General features: G+C 44.4%; 7 protein-coding genes across 7 annotated transcripts; 3 read left to right on the plus strand and 4 right to left on the minus strand.

Annotated features, from left to right (window-relative positions):
• Window positions 1–248: 248 nt before the first annotated feature.
• On the minus strand, window positions 249–3,376 carry JR316_0003614 (D-lactate dehydrogenase [cytochrome], mitochondrial; the record flags this gene model as incomplete). The annotated part of the gene is made up of 16 exons (XM_047889385.1): window positions 249–281; window positions 334–464; window positions 519–721; window positions 776–1,040; window positions 1,094–1,120; window positions 1,173–1,231; window positions 1,763–1,886; window positions 1,948–2,071; window positions 2,127–2,176; window positions 2,233–2,269; window positions 2,332–2,352; window positions 2,407–2,498; window positions 2,552–2,612; window positions 2,681–2,794; window positions 2,856–3,053; window positions 3,131–3,376. The coding sequence occupies 16 exons, from the start codon at window positions 3,374–3,376 to the stop codon at window positions 249–251; spliced, it is 1,785 nt and encodes a 594-aa protein (XP_047751759.1).
• Window positions 3,377–3,730: 354 nt separating this feature from the next.
• Window positions 3,731–8,142, plus strand: JR316_0003615 (Chromatin modification-related protein EAF1; the record flags this gene model as incomplete). Its single annotated transcript, XM_047889386.1, has 10 exons — window positions 3,731–3,783; window positions 3,833–3,979; window positions 4,028–5,342; window positions 5,408–5,557; window positions 5,610–6,612; window positions 6,662–7,168; window positions 7,218–7,423; window positions 7,474–7,794; window positions 7,846–7,971; window positions 8,026–8,142. The coding sequence occupies 10 exons, from the start codon at window positions 3,731–3,733 to the stop codon at window positions 8,140–8,142; spliced, it is 3,945 nt and encodes a 1,314-aa protein (XP_047751760.1).
• A 579-nt stretch (window positions 8,143–8,721) lies between these two features.
• JR316_0003616 (putative glucan 1,3-beta-glucosidase D) lies at window positions 8,722–11,526 on the plus strand (the record flags this gene model as incomplete). Its single annotated transcript, XM_047889387.1, has 6 exons — window positions 8,722–9,572; window positions 9,774–9,909; window positions 9,965–10,083; window positions 10,131–10,418; window positions 10,473–10,938; window positions 10,993–11,526. The coding sequence occupies 6 exons, from the start codon at window positions 8,722–8,724 to the stop codon at window positions 11,524–11,526; spliced, it is 2,394 nt and encodes a 797-aa protein (XP_047751761.1).
• A 271-nt stretch (window positions 11,527–11,797) lies between these two features.
• On the minus strand, window positions 11,798–12,160 carry JR316_0003617 (uncharacterized protein; the record flags this gene model as incomplete). Its single annotated transcript, XM_047889388.1, has 3 exons — window positions 11,798–11,959; window positions 12,026–12,082; window positions 12,116–12,160. The coding sequence occupies 3 exons, from the start codon at window positions 12,158–12,160 to the stop codon at window positions 11,798–11,800; spliced, it is 264 nt and encodes an 87-aa protein (XP_047751762.1).
• A 775-nt stretch (window positions 12,161–12,935) lies between these two features.
• Window positions 12,936–16,485, plus strand: JR316_0003618 (putative glucan endo-1,3-beta-glucosidase; the record flags this gene model as incomplete). Its single annotated transcript, XM_047889389.1, has 24 exons — window positions 12,936–13,013; window positions 13,079–13,128; window positions 13,182–13,235; window positions 13,286–13,318; window positions 13,374–13,489; window positions 13,560–13,620; window positions 13,670–13,708; window positions 13,764–13,876; window positions 13,931–13,952; window positions 14,004–14,038; window positions 14,088–14,118; window positions 14,182–14,246; window positions 14,300–14,337; window positions 14,390–14,434; window positions 14,489–14,914; window positions 14,976–15,204; window positions 15,260–15,344; window positions 15,397–15,407; window positions 15,468–15,583; window positions 15,632–15,752; window positions 15,866–15,942; window positions 15,998–16,133; window positions 16,204–16,229; window positions 16,285–16,485. The coding sequence occupies 24 exons, from the start codon at window positions 12,936–12,938 to the stop codon at window positions 16,483–16,485; spliced, it is 2,208 nt and encodes a 735-aa protein (XP_047751763.1).
• Window positions 16,486–16,632: 147 nt separating this feature from the next.
• JR316_0003619 (Cell division control protein 45-like protein) lies at window positions 16,633–19,116 on the minus strand (the record flags this gene model as incomplete). Its single annotated transcript, XM_047889390.1, has 8 exons — window positions 16,633–16,762; window positions 16,814–17,161; window positions 17,217–17,672; window positions 17,722–18,039; window positions 18,092–18,236; window positions 18,295–18,517; window positions 18,566–18,793; window positions 18,850–19,116. 8 exons carry the CDS (start codon window positions 19,114–19,116, stop codon window positions 16,633–16,635), a joined length of 2,115 nt encoding a protein of 704 aa, XP_047751764.1.
• A 722-nt stretch (window positions 19,117–19,838) lies between these two features.
• On the minus strand, window positions 19,839–20,682 carry JR316_0003620 (uncharacterized protein; the record flags this gene model as incomplete). The annotated part of the gene is made up of 5 exons (XM_047889391.1): window positions 19,839–19,895; window positions 19,952–19,991; window positions 20,090–20,240; window positions 20,364–20,453; window positions 20,616–20,682. The coding sequence occupies 5 exons, from the start codon at window positions 20,680–20,682 to the stop codon at window positions 19,839–19,841; spliced, it is 405 nt and encodes a 134-aa protein (XP_047751765.1).
• Between the last annotated feature and the right edge of the window lie 149 nt (window positions 20,683–20,831).

A 20,831-nucleotide genomic window follows, 5' to 3' on the forward strand; every position in this document is an offset into this window, starting at 1 on the left:
TCCACGCGGTTGGATCCTTAACGCTCTTCTCCTTTTCTCTCTCTTCGCGTTTTGTTAATTCGACTTTTCCCTCTCGTCGGTTTTCAAGCTCGATCGTGTAAGCATTCACAGAATTCTCCCTGGGCTTACTTGTGACCCTTCCCTTTCATATCTCCTCTGGTTCCTTTTTATTATATCTAGATATTTATTACGAGCGATATAACTTATCGCTGGGCTATAAAGTATACAATTTATTTATTGCCAACAGATTATTTCTTACTACGGTCATCATTTGGGTATAACTTTCGGAAAGGCGTTAGCTTTGAGTTTAGGTGTTAGTTTGTGCTTTCTTACTTTACCAGGATTCATGATATTCAAGGGATCGATTGCCTTCTTGATTGTTTTCATTAAGTTGACTGTATTTATCCCTAACTCTTCTTCGAGATATTCCTTTTTTCCAAGACCTACACCATGTTCACCAGTACCTAGGAAATGTATAGTCAGTGAAGATTGACCCTGGAAGAACTTTGCAAACTTACAAGTTCCATCCAGAGCAATTGCGCGATGGACAAGACGGTGTACAGCTCCACTGGTCGCATCGAACTCTGTATTTTCATCGAAGAGAATGAACGAATGGAAATTGCCATCGCCCACATGTCCGACAATGGTATTGATCAATTTAGAGTTATTGAGATCTTTTTTGGTTTCGTAGACCAGCTCTGGCAAGCGTGAAACGGGAACACTAAGATGATCATAAGTTACTAAAAATTAGAAATGAGATGTTATTTTGCTTTACCACACGTCAGTCGTCCAACAACGTTTTCCTGGATGGGCTCCAATGCTTGACATTAAGGCATATTTGCGGCTTTCCCAGAGTTCCTCGGCCTCCTGCTCTGTCTTTGCGAATATGAATTGACTGCTACCATGGTTGTTGACAATTTTCTCGACAACTTTAGAGGCCTGCTTGATTGATTGATCGTCTCCTTGGATCTTGAAAAAGAGCGTGTCTTTTACAGGATAGGGCTTATCAACTAACCCTGCAGAGTTGATGGTAGCCATCACTGGAATGAAAACCTCAATCAAAACTTTCAGTCAATGAACTTTCTCTGCTTACTATTATCATCCAAGAGCTCGACGCATTCTGATGACAGCGTCAGATTATAAAAATCTTTCCGAATAGATCAACTCTTTACGTATATGAGGACCGTAGGGTGAATTCAAGATAAGATTGGGCTCATCAGAAACCAGCACCCTTACGTAATCAATGGGCTTGGCGCCAAGAGCGGCCAAAATCCAGCTCGAAAAAAAAATCAAAAGTTATGTTGACGGAAAATGGTTTCAGACAAAAAGTTTAAAAAAAAAAAATTCATAAATGTGCATATACAATCCTTACTACTAGCCTTTATGCCCACAATAATAGAATTACACCTCAGAGGTCAAATTGTAGTCTCTGGAAGTCCATAATGAGTCTGAGAGGTATTACTTAGGCGTGACTTATTGTCACGTGTGGTCACGTGTACCATTATATAAGCGGCCAAAAGAACATTGTCAAATTTTCGAAAATCTCCCAAACTCGAGAAAACACCATTTCTGACGTGTTAGACTAAAAAAAAAGGAAAAAAATTAAAATCTTTATAACTTCTTGAGATCAAAATTTTTTTGAAAAAAAAAACCACAGATGTGTTCAAAGAAGCATAACCTACATATCTGTGGTTCAAAAATGTAGAATAGTGTGAGTGCAGAAGGGTTGAAAAGGTTCGGAGGTAAGCCAACTTTTGCTTACCTAAGGGGGTGCTGGTTCCTGATGAGCCCAATCTTATCTTGAACGGCACTAACGGCTTTCTGAACATTTGGAAATTGCGCCATGGCAACTCGGGTCGGAAGAACAGGGGCCAGACGTAAAGTGGCTAATTTTGATGGAATAAGATAAAAATGATTGTTATCATTTCATTTGACATTTCAACACACCTTCAGTTACAATACCCAGCGTGCCTTCTGCACCTACAAAAAGCTTTGTAGTGTCAAACCCTGAAGCAGATTTTCTGGCGCGCCTTTTTGTTTTGATAATCTCGCCGTTAGGAAGGACAACAGTCTTTAAAACCAGCATGAGAATTATGAGGTTAGGTTAAGCGCCAGAAATTGCTTACTAAATTTAGAAACCATTCTGCCCTGGCAGTTCCATAACGAACAGCATTTGCTATTCGTCCAGGAGTCGATACTTCGTTATTATTGAGACAAAGCTAAGAAACTTACTGCCGCTACATCCAGTTCCTACCATGCCACCGATTGTCTGCAAACAAAGAGTAGGAGCGCTGAGACAAATTTCAATTTACCAAAGAAAATAAAACGAACTGCACCAGGCCCGGGGTCTAGCTGTACAAAATAACACTCACTGGTCCTTCATACTCACACAAAGGACATACGTACCGGAAAAAACAATGGAATACCACGTTCTTTAAGAGTTTGATTGATATCCTCCCATCGAGTACCAGCCTGGCATATAAGATCCGAATCGTCGACTGGACGGTACGGTCAAGAAATGAGATTAAAGTTTTGGTACTAGCGTATGTACCATTAATGGCCAAGATTTTATCCATGGCCGACAGATCAACGCAGATACTGCCAGTGGGGTACTGAATCGAAACATTTCAGAAATAAGATATAAGTGAACGAAATATCGACAGTAGTGAATAAGGTGTACCCCAGAGAAATGACCTTCAAGACTTGTGGCGCCGCTATAAGGTGTTATAGGAACGCGGAAATTTCGAGCGATGTTGACAATTTGCACAACATCTGCGGTAGATTGGGGCCGAACCTTGAAATACACGTAAGATTTATCAGTATGGTAGGGAAAGAATCAGGAAGCATAGACATACTATCACAGAATGGGGCAACGCTGGATGATACGAATTTTCAGAAGATCCATAAGTTTTTAGCACATCTGGATCTGTGACTACAGCTTGCGCCCGAGGAAATATTTGACGCAGTTGTTCGATGGCGCACTCCAGCTCTTCTGGTGAAGCATAGGATAAATTCAGATCCTCAGTGTCTGGTGATGCTGAAGATCTTTGTGACTACGGTAGAAGACGCGGATGGAATGATTCAATGGGGAACGTTCACCAGGACGGTTGACTACGACAATAAATCTTACAATTAAGTGACTTGTCCCAAGAAATATGGCAGAGTAAAGCACAGCCTGCAGAAATACGCGAGTGCCTTGAGAGCCGGAGAAGGAGTTCGACCAGGGAGAGTATCGCAGGTAGGGAGCGCCAGATTGTGAATATATTCCGAACTTCTGAGCTGATATAAAGATAGGGGAGACCCGGGGGGATGATTTTATGATCCTTGTTGAAAGGAACCTAGAGACATATAAGTATCTTTCAATGAGACGACTCATCATCCAGTAGGGTGAAGATTTGAAGCAGGGGGCGAAGACTGATATTTATATTACGTGCACGGTTAAATAATTTGTGGCAGATAATGAATATATTGTCTAAACATTCTGTGCGTAAGATGCCAAATATAGTAACTTGTTTGCATAATGCTCACATGTACACACAAAATTTTCTATAATCCTTCTACGTTTAAGCCAAATTGGACTAAGTAATTGGAGAGTATAAGTATTTATTTATTAATTTTAAATAATTTCTGCCATGTCAATCCAGAGCAAACTCTGGTATACTATCTGCCCTTTCTTTCAAGTTCTATCATATTTCTTTAGACTGGACAGCCAAGTTTTCTTTCACAGTCCATGTCGAATTTGCACCACGATCAACGACTGCAGGAGTGCTATGATCAACTTCAGTATGCTTCATTTTATGTGTAATTTTTGTCTATGTTGATGGCCAGTCAGTACTATAGTCGCGCGTCGAAATGAATTGTTACGCGAGTTGTATCGCATGATAGAGCGTAGAAAGGATACTCAATCCAGCTTTGATGATGTGGACCATGAAAGCGATGAGTTTCAACGTTTCCTGAAGAGGTTTGATTTATCTGCGGAGTACGTTTATTGTTCACGTATAATTCATCTGCTCATACTGTGAAATAGCACAGACCTCGGTTCCATCACGAACTTAAGAGAGGAAGAAATACCATTTCTTTCGGAAACACTTTCAAAATCTTCTCCCTCCTCTGTTTCTACGTCGGTAGTGGACCACAAACCGAGCCAATCAACAAGAACAACACGCAGTCAGTCTCGTGCTACAGAACAGCCCCAATCACCTTCACCCATCCATGATATTTCTCTCAATGGCACTCCTACTGAAGCACAAATTCAGCGCATGTCTGATGATGAAGGCGACTTAAAAAAACGTCAAACTTCCGAGATTCCAAGCCGCACAGAAAGCTCAGATAATGAAGAAGATGAACTCGAACTGATGAGGTCCTCTGCATTATCTGCTGAAGGCGAAGTTCGGCCTAGTCTTCCTGTCTTGGTTGATAAGATCCAAAAAGAAATACCGTCCCCTTCTTCACAGACACTTCAGGGTCTACTCGAAGTGTCAAGTCCATCGCTTTCACACCCACTTCCATCTCGATGTACACCCACGCCTACACATACTACTGAGGACATTGAGATGAAAGCTTTATCAGTGCCCAACACCCCGAAATTGAAGCTGGATCAAATGGAAGGTCAATCAGACATAGACATGACTTCACTTACATATAACAATACTGGACCATCATCAGAAGGGAATCACACGCGTGTCTCTCCAGAACCACCTCAACTTGCGAATGTCGCGCCGGATGTCCCGTTGGATACCATTCCCATGGAAGTGGATAAAGGCACTGAAAAAGATGAGCAAGGCGATGTGAATGTCACAAATGGGGAGGATGAAAAGGCGGAGAAGGAGAGCGATGTTGAGCAACACGGTCTTTTGGAAGAGAGCTCTATGTCGGTCAAAAGGGAACCACCGTCTTCAACAAGCGTTACCGAACGTTTACGCATTCATATCCCATTGCCCCCTAGTATTGAGCCAGAGGTATTGATACCGGCTCCCACTTCTGCAACACATGAAGAACCAATATTTGTACTTGACGGTGTCACCTCTCCAGTACCACGATCTGACTCTCCCAAACTGCCGGTAGAATCCCGCATCAATTCAGTCGATGCCTACACATTGCCTCCCTTGAGCATAATGCCGCCAGAATTCAGTAATCGTAAAACAAAATCTACCAAACGCAAGCGGGATCGAGATGGCAAGCGAGATAAAGATAAGGAGAAGGAGAAAGAAAGGGAAAAGGACAAGGACAAGGATGACGCCGTTCCTCTTGGCTTGAATAGATGGGGCGCAACAGTAGTGGCAAACCCTGTTTGGAAAAGGGTAGCACGAGCAACTAAATGTTTGAGTACTCGCGAATGGGGGGTGCGTATTGTCCTTTTACTTTTTTGCTGATTGTACGTTATAAGATTCCAACAAAATCTCGTCAGGTTGCAATGAACGAACTACGCTTGATCCGCACCATTGAAAGGATTGAGGCGCTTAAGGATAGCGGTAGATGGTCATTCAGGCAGCCGAAAAAGCAACGCGGGGTGGGTGGCTTAGTGAAAACACATTGGGACCACCTTTTAGATGAGATGGTCAGTGACAATTACTCGGTGTCTAGAAATCGGCTTTCTCATGGAAATTCAGAAATGGATGCGCATTGACTTTCGTGAAGAAAGAAGATGGAAAATGGCGCTGGCATACAACCTTTCGACGGCCGTTCTCGAATGGCACCTTGCCAAAACACCCGAAGAACGTCAACGTACAGGGATTTGCGTAAAATGGCAAACTTCCCTTTTCAGGACTAATGCTGTTAGCTCTTCTCGAGCGGTGAGTGTAGATGATGTCCAACAAGAACCAGTCAACACACAATTGCTCGACGACAACTATGGAACCGATGACGACGATGAAGATGAACAAGAAAAGGCATTTAGCGTCACCGACGCTTTAGAACCTGCAAATATTATTCAGGAATCCATGGAGCTTGACATACAGCCCAAGAGTGAAGAAGTTGACGAACAGTCTGCCATCGCGATTCTTCATCAAATCCCCCAGTCCGATCTTAGTCAAGAAAGTCATCCCACTTTAACCGGAAGCGCCAATCCCACCAATGCGTTGAAAAATTCATCGACCGATCCCCTTTTAGGAGGCTTAAAGTCAAGTTCTCAGTCAACCAACGGAGATGCTGAGGCTACAATAACTGTAAAACCGTCTAAATCAGATCTTGTTCCTCTACAAGAGCGAATTGTTTACACTGGAGACGATTCTCTTTTCATTGATTTGGATAACATCCGTATTCAAGACTCGACCAAGGATAAAGGAGATGCATTTGAGCCCATAGACCTACCTTCTCTATTTCCGGATCTTCAACCATTGGGTCTTCTTGATGTTGCACATCCTGTGGTTCCAGCAGACGGCAAGAGGAAGGTCGACAAGAAATCGGACAGAGATGATCCCCATAAAAGGGTCGAGGATATTACATACACCAAGCTTTATCCTACTGGTCGATTTATGTTCACGAAGCCAACGTTAATCGGACCTCTCCAACCCGCCAAGAAATGGAAGGACGGGAAATGGTTACCTCTGGACTATTTTTCAGTTGTTCCAGAGACAGAAAATGGTATTCGAATTCCAGAAGAAAGCGCTAGTGGTAAGTAATTTCTCACTTGCCTGCTACACTATATTAAACTGCTTCTCAGATCTTTTCGATGTTAGGCCAAGTATGTCATCGCAGCATTCTATGCCAAAAACGCAGCGTATCAAAGATGGAGAGGATAAGGAAAAACACGCTTGGACGGCGAACGATGACCTTTTGTTGAAGACCATTATAGACAAGTACTCGACGAACTGGCAGCTCATAGCTGATACTTTTAACGCAACTCGCCTTTCGACGCCGACCGATGTACGAACCCCAGTCGATTGTGCCGAGCGTTGGAAAGAGAAATGGAATCCTGATCGCAAGTTGCAACTTCCTGAGACATCTCAGTCTTTGACAGAGGAAGCTTCGACTTCTGGGAGCAACGCACAATCCAACATGCTCACGCGAGCGGTCAAGCGCCTCGCCAGCACTGGCACAACAAACATGTCGTCGTCACTGAATTCCGCAGCCTCCACTGAGGCTCGCAAGCGAAGGCGACACATTCTACTCAATGAAGCCGTTCGAAAAGCTGTTAAGAAAAGGAATGAAGCGGCACAGAAGGCTATTGGTACGTAAATTTGTATAATTTGAAATTGATGACGCTGAATTTACTGTAGCGAATCAAAGAAAACCGCCCGCGGTCCACGAGACTCACAACCAATTCAACAAGTTACCGAAATTGAGTCCTCAAGAACTCAGCCGTATGAAAGCAGAAAAGGATCAGCGAGATAGTCAGGAGGCAGCTCTGGTAAGAAAACGACAAGAAGAGCAACAACGACAAAACCTGTTGTTACGAGAGCAGCAGCAACGACCAAATGTTACAGCACGTACTAAATTCCATTCCTCGTCGCTCTTTGTTAACATCGATCGTAGGTGCAACAGCAGCAGCAGCCCCCGCAGCCTCCCCAACAAACCCCTCAACCTCAGCCCACAAATGCTGTACAGCCACTTCAGCAACAGGCACAATTTCCTCAGCAACTCGCTCAACTACAACAACTGCAAGCACAACAACAGGCAAATCAGCGCCAAAATATAACTGGTATAACAGTGATGCCGAATCGGCCGGCTAGGATAACAGCGAATGCCAATGGCCGACCGGTCGGGCCGCAAGCCCTACAAGCCCAAGCCCAAGCCCAGCTTTTACAAGCCCGAATGCAGCCTCAAATACATCCAGGCGGGGGGGCAACTAATCTGGTCAGTCCTTGCATGTCTTAGGTAGAGTAGTCATTGATAGAGCATAACTAGCCACAAGGGCTCCTTGCGCCAAACCAAGGGGGTGGAACTGCCCTTCATCCGTCAACCGGTGCCTTTTATGGGTTGGCACAAAATATGACTCAAGAACAGGTTGAACTCTTTCGTGCTCAGTTACTGGTTAGCTAAAGTCCAATTCTCTTGTGAATTCAGTTTCTGATGATGGCACTCAAGACCGCACAGCAGCAACAGCAGCAGCAGCAACAGCAGCAGCAGCAACAACAACAACAACAACAGCAGCAGCAGCAGCAGAATCAATCTGCCCAGAGCAATTTCGGTGCTCAGCCCTAACGAATCCACATATCAGATGGGAAAAGACTGTGTACAAATTAACGAGTGTAAAATCTTTTGCTTGGCCGTACGCGTGGCTGGACAAGCCCACTGGACTTGTTTAATCGGATTCAGAAAAGTGACCGGTAGCCAATTGCGGACAACAAGGCTGTGACAAGTTTGGGATGCATGTAGAGAAAGGTGTAAGATATTGACTTGGTAGTGTATATTCATTTATTAGATGGTGTAATGACTTGGTATGACGCTTTTAGGACAGAAGGCGATAATTGAAATTGAGGGACGGAATGATAGGCGGGATGTGTGATTTACAGGCGTGACAGAGCGTGACTGGCAGCACTGCAAGGATTGGCAGGGATTTGCTTGATGGCTAGTCGCGGCATTGCTCCTTCAAGCCAAGACTCTTTTCGGTTTCTCGTCCTCTTCTTCTTCCTCTTTCTCTTTCTCTTTCTCCTCCTCTTTCTTTCTCCTCCATCTTCCCCTAACCTCTCTTCTTACCCCACTCAGTACCTAACATAAAGGTCTTCCTCTAATTTTTTTCTGCTCCCCCTATTCTACTCCCGCGGCCTACAGGTTTAGCCCATGTCGCATAACAACAACGACCCTTCGCGTGGTGTTGCATACGATCCTTTACCTCTTACCCAGGACGACCACCTCCCAAATACTCTCTATAATGCTCCTCCGTCCCCAGACCTTACATCGACTTTCCACACACCTCAGACTGCACCAGGGGAGCTAGGACCCGACACTGCATTAGGAGGTGCCCAGCCTCGCTTCCTTGGTGCGGCCTTGTATGATGGGCCCGGGTCTCCGGTAATCCGCGACTCCTTTGCGTCATCTCAACACACCTTTCCAGGCTCCGAATACAATGCATCTGTCTATGCTCTCAACGACCCGTCAGGTCCTGCGCGCTATGATGGCAGCTACCGTGACGATCCACGCGATAGTTACTATGCTGGTGAGCATGGTGGTGTGCCCATGTCTCAGGGGAACTCGTCAGCCAGAATGCTGGAGGAAAAACGCACTGCTTATGAGCCCCCACAAACGAAATCGCGTCGTAAAATTATGATTCTGGGTGCCATTGCTGCTCTGATTCTCATCATTCTTGCCATCATTGTTCCGCTGTATTTCGCTGTCTTCAAAAAGTCAAACAATAATGAGGCTTCTAGTAGCCAGAGTACTTCCAAAGCAACTACGTCCTCATCTGCTCCACCGACTTCTTCGTCGGCTGCGTCTCCACCTGTACGGGTCGTGACAGGAGGCGACGGTTCGATTATAACCATGGAAGACGGAACTACCTTCGAATACAAAAACCCTTTCGGTGGTTATTGGTATTGGGATGAAAACGATCCCTTTAATAATGGCGCAAGAGCACAGTCTTGGACACCTGCTCTAAACGAAACCTTTAATTACGGCGTTGACAGGGTTCGAGGGTAAGCACTGACCATTATATCTCCATAGGATGATCTTCTCAAAGTATGATTTATTTAAGAGTAAATTTTGGTGGATGGTTGAATACCGAACCTGTAAGCCTTATTATATTTTGACTGTTCAATCTTGGTTCTTATTTTGTTGCCAGTTTATGTTAGTCTTACTCGCCTGCTTTTGTTCAAGTCTTAACCGTTTCTTCACAGTTCTCCGGCACTTTATCAGAAGTATTCGTCAAATCCCGTGCCACCAGTTGATGAATGGACTCTTAGTCAAGCTATGCGAGCAGATGTAGCTGGAGGAGGTATCTCTCAAATGGAAACGCACTATAAAACTTTCATTGTAAGTCCACTTTACCAAATGGAGAAATCCCTTTTTCAGATCTTTTCCTATCAAGACGGAGAAAGATTTCGCGGACGTTGCAGGGGCGGGTCTTAATTACGTCCGTATTCCCATCGGTTGGTGGGCAATCGAAGTACGGGATGATGAACCTTTCTTGCCTAAAGTGTCATGGACGTAAGTGATACGATTTCCCTTGTTTCTCAGGTTGACCTCCGTTGTAGCTATTTCCTCAAAGCAATCAAATGGGCTCGCAAATACGGTCTACGAATCAATCTCGATTTACATGCCGTTCCTGGTAGCCAGAATGGTTGGAATCACTCTGGACGCTTTGGAACTATTGGTTTTTTGAGCGGACCCATGGGTTATGCGAATGCTCAGCGAACGCTTGATTACATTCGAATCCTTGCTGAATTTATCTCACAACCGCAATACAAGGATGTCGTAACAATGTTTGGCATTCTTAATGAACCTCAAGAAACGTTTATTGGTCAAGATGTTTTGTCAAGTTTGTAAGTTCATTTAGTGATTAGGGTGAACATTGTTGATAAACCTTCTTTTGGTAGCTATTTGGAAGCATATGATATTGTTCGCACCGCTGGAGGTACAGGGGCAGGCAACGGCCCGTACATTTCCTTACATGATGGGTTCCTTCCTCGTGATCAATGGGCAAATTTCCTGCCCAACGCCGACCGCCTTTCGTTAGACTCTCACCCATATCTTTGTTTTGGGCCCCAATCCAATGCTGCAATGTCGACGTACGCCTTAACACCTTGTCAGAGATGGGGCAGCGCTGTCAATAATTCTATGGCTGCTTTCGGCCACACCAACGCGGGAGAATTCAGCAATGCTGTCACCGATTGTGGTCTTTTCTTGAATGGTGTTGGTCTTGGAACGCGCTATGAGGGTGATTATGATGGTGTCTGGCCTAGAATGGGAAGTTGCAGACAGTGGACTGATTGGCAGAACTATGATGAGGCAACTAAACGGGCTATCCGTCAGTTTGCATTAGCTAGCATGGATGCCCTTCAGGTAGCTCATGCCTTTTTTCTCACTTTCTTCTTTTTTTGATTATCCTTCGGTTAGGACTACTTTTTCTGGACATGGAAAATCGGCAACTCCAGCGTCTCTGGGGTGGTTGAGACACCTGCATGGTCTTATCAACTCGGGCTGCAGCAAGGTTGGATGCCCACCGATCCAAGGGAAGCGACCGGTGTTTGCGGAAACACAAGTCCATGGACACCTCCTCTGAAATCCTGGCAAACCGGCGGAGCAAATGCCGGTAATATTCCTTCCTCCGTTAGATCCAGTTTGGCGTGGCCACCAGCAAGCTTTAAGACAGGCGGTGCTGTTGCATCGCTGCCTTCATACACACCAACAGGCCCCATCCCTACCTTACCCGGGCCAACGTTCTCACCTGTTAATCCCACAGCAACGATCGATGTCGGAAATGGCTGGGCAAATTCTGCAGATACCCAAGGAATGCATGTACCTATTTCCACATGCTCCTATCCGGATCCATGGGTAAATCCTTCCACGGCCCCTCCCCCCATGTGTGGCGCCGGCACGCGCAGAGAAACTGCACCACGATCTTTTAACACTGACCCTTTATCATCATGAGCGAAGTGTGTTAGGATTCTCAGTACACCTTTATGACACCATGACATGGACAATAATCACACAGTTTTTTGATTCTTCGCTTTCGTGGCAGGGTACACTATGTGCTCTGCAAGGACTTCTTTCGGACTGTCAATTTTAGCATAACGCACATTCATTTAGTCATTAATATTACAATACTTCGGCGGGCAGTAAATGCACGTCATGCACAGAAAAGATAAAGTAGCATTGTTTTCAGCGACCCGCATTTATCTTGTTGGATAACAATTGACTTTCAGTGTTCACCGCTCGTAGTGGCATAGCGATCTTCGAGATCCTCTTGTCCTCCAAAACCCCCTTCGAAGTCGCGATCCATGGGATGTTTGACCTGGTCGATGCCGTCGTTATCTTTGTTCTCGGAATGTGTCTGCCTAATTGCTTCGAGTTGCTCCTTCTCCTAGTAAACATAGAGATGGTCAAATGCAAGGTAACAGAAATCATAAGATAGCCCGAGATTTGATACCTTTTGGCGGATGTACTGTGCTTCTTGTGATTGTTCCCTGCCTTTCCAAGTCGAGTCCTAGATACAACGGGTCAATTGTGTAGACGATACTTTTCGGAATTCGCTTGCCTGTGCAGTAGCTCCTGATGTTGACATGGTTGTGAAGTTGTGAACCGGAAGACCTTGTGGTAGTAGCTAAGGGAGATACAGGATCCGAGGACTCCGCCTCCCCGTGATGTCATTGAGACTATATATATATGAAGCGTGCGAATGAATTACCTTTATGAAAGCTCAATCATGTTGTCTCTTTAAAATAAACTCTTCCTATGCCACCAGTACTGCACTGTGCAGGCTTCAGAACCCTTTCTGGGCAAGTTCCCCTCTAAACTAATCAGCATCTAGTTACTTCCATTTCACGTCTCCGTTGTATAGTCGGTATGATGCATCTCGTGCTCCAAATTCCGTCCTCCCACAGATCTCTGTTTCTATGCATGACCTTTTCAGCTGACGAACGGTTTGTTTTGGAATTGAACTCCCTGGATGGATCCTCTATCGTAGCCAGATGGCACCTGATGGGACTAAAATGATTCGCCATGCCGTATGCTGTGTGCAATGGTTCTTTCATACATCACCTGTAAACGTCTTCTGGTCATGAACCTCTAGAATTCGACTTATTTTTCCGCCACCCGGGGCATCTTGGAACACCCATGTGGCATTTAGTTTATTGTTAGCCTTTGCTTCGACTAGCGGACTATATATTGTGCGCTAAAATGTGCTCTGTATTCGAAAGCCTTCCCTCAGCAATATGAGACGTTGGGTACTAGGCTGTACTTTTCTACTTAGTAGCTTCGTTACCTCAGTGTTGGGGCTTGGATCGTCATGCAGCGCGCCTTTAACCACAGGGACTGCGAGCAACTCGGATCCCTTCTGGATGCAAAGTATCAAACACCAGGGAACATCTGCATTCAATTCTAACCCAAGTGGATACCAGGTTTTCAGAAACGTCAAAGTACGTGAAATCTTGGACTTATCTCACTTATAAACGATATAAACTAACATATCTTTTGCGTTTAGGACTTCGGGGCCAAGGGCGATGGATTTACCGATGATACTGTTGCTATCAAGTATGTTGCTTTATTGTTCTATGTGATCCCTTCCCGCTCAAACCGATAAATAGCAACGCTATCACGGCTGGATCGCGGTGCGGTGGTGGAACGTGTGCTTCATCTACGTGAGTGCTTGACCACTTTCCAAATAATCAAGATATTCAATTCTGGGCAGGCTTACTCCCGCTGTTGTATTCTTTCCCCAAGGGTAATCATCATTCTAGTTTTGTTCAACTGGACCCTTTGAATTCATTTGCCACTAGAACATACATCATTTCAGCCCCCATTATTGCATACTACTATACACAATTAATAGGCGATGCAAAAAATCCCCCAACTCTTCGTGCAACATCAAGCTTTAATGGAATTGCAGTCATCGGTGAGCTATATGCATATTCATTCTCAGGCAGTATTATATTGAAGTAAAATCAATTGAATTCTACTGTTAGACGCCGATCCATATATACCAGGAGGCAATGGCGCACAATTCTATGTCAATCAAAACAATTTGTATATCTTCGTTTTGCGCTGGCGTAATTTGAGTTTGACTCGGTTTTAGCTTCAGGTCTGTCAGAAACTTCGTCATCGATGTTCGGCAGTAAGCATTGTGAATAATATGGGTTTGGCATAATGCATTGACGTTTCCACAACAGAGTCCCCGCTACTGCATCTCAAGGAACCGGTCTCCATTGGCAAGCTTCTCAGTCTACGTCCTTGATCAACGTTGTTGTGGAAATGTCCACTGCCCCTAACACAGCTCATCAAGGTATAGAATCCTTTTTATTGCTCATATCATCTGATCTTCTCATATTATCCAAAGGCATCTTCATGGAAAACGGAAGGTAAAATGAAGTTGTTAATCTGACCGAATTCTATTTGAAAATATTGTCTAGTGGTGGCTTCATGGGTGATCTCGTTTTCAACGGAGGTTTGCGAATTTTGGTGATGTTTCGTGATTTTTATTGACAAGGTTCTAGGAAAGTTCGGAATGTGGGTTGGAAATCAGCAGTAAGTTGCCAGTAAAACATCTTATATTCACGGTTGATTTATTATTATTGTATGGTATATCAGATTCACGGTTCGAAACGTCACCGTCAATAACGCGCAAAGCGGAATTTTCAGCGTCTGGAACTGGGGCAAGTTTATGTCTTTCTCCAAATTAGTATTTCTTCTAAATCCCAAACTCTAGGCTGGACTTATCAAGGAATTACGATTAATAATTGCCAGGTGATTACAAATCAAGTGTGTCACCACTGATAAAAAGGCTCAAAGTATACAGGTCGGATTTGATGTAGCTACCGGTGGTGTTGCTGCGGGTGATCAGGTGAGCCTGTAGTCCGGATAGGCTCGGGATGGTGTTGTTAAACGCATCTTCCAGACATCTGGTGCCATTGCCATCATCGACGCGACAATTCACAATACACCCATCTTTGTGCGCACTTCTACGGCCAGCAATGGAAAGCTTGATGGATCAATCGTGATTAATAACGCGATGCTCACCAACGTGAGCATCGCTGTTGGTGTACAGGGAGGGGCCACGTTACTTGCCGGTGGCACCACCACAATTACTTCTTGGGGACAAGGAAATGTTTATAAAGGCAGCAATGGCGGATTTATACAAGGGACCATTGTATCAGCTAACAAGCCTTCGCCATTGTTGGATTCGTCAGGCAAAATATTCGGTCGCACTCATCCTCAATACGCAAACTTCGCCGTTAGCCAATTCGTTAGTGTAAAAGACAACGGGGCGAAAGGTGACGGAAAGACGGACGATACTGCAGCGATCACGGCTATCTTCCAAAAGGTAATTAGTCAATCATGCTTAAGTTGCTTATATGCATGACAATTTTCGTTCAAAATTCTAGTTTTCAGGGTGCAAAATCATCTTCTTCGATGCTGGGACTTATATTGTCACTTCAACAATCACCATTCCCGCAGGCACTCAAATAGTGGGTGAAGCCTGGTCCGTTATCGCTGGCAAGGGATCAGCATTTCAAAATCAGAATAGTCCTACGCCTGTGGTTAAAGTCGGAGAATCTAATTCTCAAGGCATTGTTGAGATTACTGATATGCTCTTCACAACAATCGGTCCAGGCAAGTTCATTCTGTTACGTCATTGAATGGATTCATACTTACAAAAATCAATCAGCTGCGGGTGCGATTGTTGTGGAATGGAACGTAAAACAACCCTCGGGCACGACAGGTGGCGCAGGCATGTGGGATTCACATATCAGGTAACACACTTTCCTTCACAACCTAAATACATTTCTTACGCATTCCCTGTAGACTGGGTGGAGGTAAGCGGCTGTGAGAGCTATTGATATAATAAATACCACTCATTTGCTTCAATGTTTTAGCTGCTGGTACAAACCTGGAGCCAACTCAGTGTCCTCGCGGTGCAACCCCATCATCAAATTGTGCAGCAGCCTTCCTAGCTCTTCATCTCACCCCTGCCTCGACTGCATACTTGGAGGTATGCATCGTCGTCACTTCTTTAAGCCTGGCTAAACGCTTGTTGTAGGGAACATGGGTTTGGCTTGCAGACCATGATATTGATGGAGATGGTTCAACACAAGTTCAAATTTATTCTGGGAGAGGTATCTTATCCGAATCTGCTGGACCCGTCTGGATGATAGGAACCGGTGAGTGCAACTTTCAAAACATCTGATATGCCGAGCTAATGTGTTGATAGCATGTACGTGATTCGGGCATTATTGAGGTTTCCATCTAACTGAAGGATATCCTGCATCTCCAGCTGAACATCATGTTCTTTATCAATATAATCTGGCCAACGCAAAGAACCATTACATGGGGCTAATTCAAACTGAAACCGTATGCTTTCTTTACAATCTTCTAATTACCCATCTTAAAGCAAATTTTTCTTCAGCCATACTTCCAACCGAACCCTGCCCCTCCCACGCCATTTTCAGCGAATTCTGCATTCCACGATCCGCCCTCGGCACCAGCACTTTCTTCCGCATGGGCACTCAACGTTCAGGGATCTACAGACATCATCGTTTTCGGTATGTCTTACGCCTTCATTTTCTAGTTGCTCGCTGAACAAGATGGCCGATAACCTTTCTTATCGTATAGGTGCCGGGCTATACAGTTTCTTTCAGGTAACACCGATTGTATGATAGAAGCTTCATTAATACTAATATTATTGTTTAATAGGATTTTACTCAAACCTGTTTAAACAGCAATAGCTGTCAATCACAAATTTTAAATATCGATACCACATCGTCGGTGACCATATACAGTCTGTCAACAGTGGCAACCACTTTCCAGATCAGCATTGGGCAAAACGGTATTATAAATCAAAGTGCCAATGCTAATGGTTTTGCATCAACTGTAACTGCTTGGAGCAGGTCGTAAGGCATTACTCGATATGATCTATGTTATTTGTATTGTTACAAATCTACAGTTACAGAGATCCTGGTGTGCAGCTGCAGAATCAATAATGAAGGATATTAATGGCGACATGCTGTCGCGACCGACTAAATTGTTGATTGTCCATGACTATTAGCATAATTTTTTTAGGAAATCTTTTAAACCCATCTTGTCAATTTGTATTATGTTGGAATGAAAGCCAGAAAATTGAGCAGAAAGCTTGAATGCCGATTTCGCATTTATGAAAGCCAGGCCAAACTGACTGAAAAACAATCAATGCCAAATTAACATGAAAATTTGATCAGATACCCACTTTTTACGGGTTTGATCAAATTCCAGCGCTGCCATCATCCCAACGATAGTATACATATTTCGCGCCTCGTCGAGACAGGCAATCACGATTGGAAGAAATTTCCTTTTTGATAACCCAACAACCGTCCCAGGTAACCGTTCCCGAAGAGCTTCCGCCAGCCAAAGCCCTAATCGCCAAAGCATGCCAGGATTACAGAATAGAGCGAGATCTGGTCCCTGAGAAAGGATTACAACGCGATGGTTTCTCATGGTTTTGATATCCTGTTTGTCGATTATGGATGTGCCCTGACGGATGATAGCTCGCTGTAAAGACATTGCCAAACTCAATGATCCTTTCAGTGCATCGATACTGTCGGAAAGATGAGTTGATCAATGCTAAAGCATCAGAAAAGGGTGGTACTCACTCAGAAAGAGCGTCATAAGCCACCCAGAAATTTTTCATCCACCAAGCTGGCTCTCCTCGTGGTTTAGATGGATCCTCTTCTGCATCGACCTCGTTTTGCCGAGCGGAGTCGACCGATTGTGGTTTATAATCAATATCTGACTTCGGAACAGCCCTGGTTAAGTCAGTGCCCTCCCAAGTTCGACCGCCACCAAACCACTCTCCACCATTCCGCATTCCTTCAATCTCAATTTCCAGGCGCAGGCCTCCTGCAACATCCAACAACGCAGTTATCCCCTCAACAGCGTCAGCCGCTGATAAAGGCTGACTGTGAAAACCGAAACATCTCATGAACGAAGGGTATGATAGCTCGACTAGGCCGTATTCGGGTGCAATGTCATTTAACTTATCTATCAAAGTCTTTTTCAAATCCATGTCCATGTGAGAGTAGGGCTGTTGTGTTTGAGGAATAGAAAAACTAAAACAACGCGTCAACGTGTGTAAGATGTTCGGTTAAATCTACGTACCCCATCTTTGCAAGGAGGCCTGTCAACCTTTGTCTGCCCCTTTCCTTCCAGATTCCTAATTTTCCGGCGACATAACTTGAATGAAACATCGCATCATACAAGGTCCAGTGTCGAAATAACATAAACCGCAGTTCTTCGCTTGTTCGCACGCCCATGTCATCTGGGTTGATAGATACCAAGGAGTGGACACTATCGTTAACCGCCAATCGTGGATTCAGTCGTGAAACTTCGTCATAGTAAACTGAATGATAATTCTCGTAAACCTCTCGAGATATGCGAGAAGTGATGTATTGATGCGTAAGTCCCAGTATGGCAAGCCTGTATAAACACTGAGAAGGAGAATTAGAGGCATAGAAAGGCTGATACGTGCCACAAAAAGTCGTTGTCCACACGTTCCAATAGTGTGGCCAACAAGTAGATCGCGCTGGATGCACTTTGTCCATATGATAATCCGGATTCATAGTACTTGTCAACCATCCTTCGATGGGCTATATATTCCTCAAGGGACATACCCCCTGGCTGCCAATACGAATGGTTACAAAAGAATTCATTGTGATCAAATCTGAAAGTAACATGCCTTAGGTTCCCGTCGCTGTCGCTTTCGCGAGCGATTCAGTGCCTCCAGTTTACGTCTTTTGGATGGTAAATTTGGTTCAAAGGTAGGTATGTCGGCGTGCTCGCTTCCAGTGAAGTCGTTATCGTCTTCTTCGAAGCCTTCCTCGTCCTCTGATCCATCGTCAGACAAATCATTTTCACTATCACGGTCGGTTTGCTCAGGGTCAGGCTCAATCTCATACTATAAGTTGTTAGCAAATAGTCAAGGACGGAGATATGGAAGGCTGACCTCAATCACTTCCCATGATTTTTTCTCTTCCGTAAGTTTCTCGGCGTGTCCATCATCCCAAACTAGTATCCGCGAGCCATTTTCGCCACCCAGAAACAAGTTGGGCAAAGCCATAGGTCTACTCGAATCGATGACGTGTATTGAAACCTTGGTATCAAAAGTGCCAAACCAATTGCCATCGGCCAGATCCAAGTTGGAACCCAAATTAATCAGGATTAAAGTATGAAGCTGTACAACATGCGTTAATTCAAACACTGCTCCATTATGGATGAGGGTGAACATACGTCGGTGTTGTTAAAAAGATCGTCCTTGATAGTTTGTAAATCATCTAGACCGGAAACTGGGACAATACGATATGCTATGTCATCTTGCTTAAAAAGTGTAGCAAGCATTCGCGTAGCACAGAGGGAATCTACATCCGGTGAGACCAAGATATTAACTGAGGACGCCGATGCCAGTGGCGAGCGTCTATGTGATTTGAGTATATCTTTATAAGCATGCAAATAAGAGGGTCTGTCCCCTGCCAGAGATGGATGAGAAATGTAAACCATTGTTCTTGCTTGTGCTGGACAGTGTAAACGGTTTAACGAATCTTCTTCGCCAAGCCTACGCGCCTGTCACAGGTCACGTGACTATTAAGGCATCTGTTACACGCCTAAATTCAAGCAAATATCTAGTCACAAGTAATCTTTGCTACTGAACTTGAACAAACAGCCATGATCCGTGTATTTCTATGGAGGTCGAAAACTTATGAGTTTTGAATAACTTGACCTTTACTAGGCTTGTACACTAAATCAAAAATTGTATTACTTGAAGCCCCCAAAAGTTGATCGTAGTGTTGAAGGGGCAGGGTTTGGGTAGGGCCCGTCAAACCACTGCATTTGCAGATCTCCTTGCGAGGTGAACGTGGCGCTTTTCGTGATGGCTCCTCCAAATTGGCTCAGCCGGGATCATTTCTGACTTTCACCAGCATCGAAGCACGTCGAAGCACATTACACTAATGTGATTCTACTTAGATGAAAGAAGGCGTATATACAAAGCAAAATGGCTCAATACACGCGAAGCCCACGTGGGTCGATGAATGAACACTCGTTTAAACATAGGCCAAGATTGGGGTGCTGATGGATGGCAATATTTCTAGACGGCCGAGCATGGTTAATCTTCAGATTTGACTCCGGGTGGCGACCCTCAAGCTTATGCTGGTCGGGTGTAAGCGGCTAATATTGAATGAATGATAATAACTGAAACTGTCGACGAGGTTTTGAACCAGACCTCAGTTATCTCTGAAAATAAAATTTAATCCCAACTTGTCGTATAAAATAAACCACTCCTTCACGGTCCCATCAGATTATGTAACGAAAGAAAAGTAAGGACAATGATACTCACCCTCCCGAATGGCGGGAAAAGTAGTCGAAGTCGATGTTCACTGTAGGGTACGATTATATATAGTAGACGAAGCTTAGAAAGTATAGAATTCTTACCCGCAAGAGATAGAAGAAGCTTAAAGGGATAAGACAGGGTCACAGAGCAATAGAACATGTACTCACGGCCCTAGTATCAATATCAAGTTCATGCGCGGTGCTCGGGAATGGATTTTTGAGCTCAAGGGCACTGACTCCGGGAAGTTGTGTTTCGAGACTAAGTGCAGAAGGTTTGAAATTTATCGAGTACCTCCCTGTAGGGTCGAATTAAACGCTATTTTCACACGTCATCGAAATGCTGGATCACCTGTGTCAGTAAAAATCTGATCAAGATCAGAGATAAAAACGCAAGTGATTAAGTCGGTTGCTCACTTCACGCCCAAACCCTCTAAAAGCACGATCGACAGTCGATATTATGTGCCCCTTGTGATTGAGAATGTGGAATTGCCACGACAGGAAACCGGAATCTACTTTCCCAATTTGATAATAATTTAGTTCGTCGGGACCGCCTTGATTATTCGTGGGTACTATTGAAGCATGTGGTAAATTTTCACTGCTATATATCAGATTCTTTCTTGGGAGGATGGGCAATAGTTGCAGTCCTCACCGCAGGAAAAGATCATACTGACGTCTCCAGGGATGCCAAACCTGTTGAACTTCGCCAAACGTCTCAAGCGAAGGCACTGCAGTGTCCATGAATTGGTTTTCGTCTTTCAAGCGTTGAACAAACATCCGTGAATTAATCCAAGCGAATGGCCTCCGAATCTATTATCGGTGTTGATATGAGCCGAGAGTTTGACACACATTTTCAAGATATAGAACATCCCCACAATATTGGTAACCCC

This window comes from Psilocybe cubensis, chromosome 3 (genome assembly GCF_017499595.1).
Source record: "Psilocybe cubensis strain MGC-MH-2018 chromosome 3, whole genome shotgun sequence".
Classification (NCBI taxonomy): domain Eukaryota; kingdom Fungi; phylum Basidiomycota; class Agaricomycetes; order Agaricales; family Agrocybaceae; genus Psilocybe; species Psilocybe cubensis.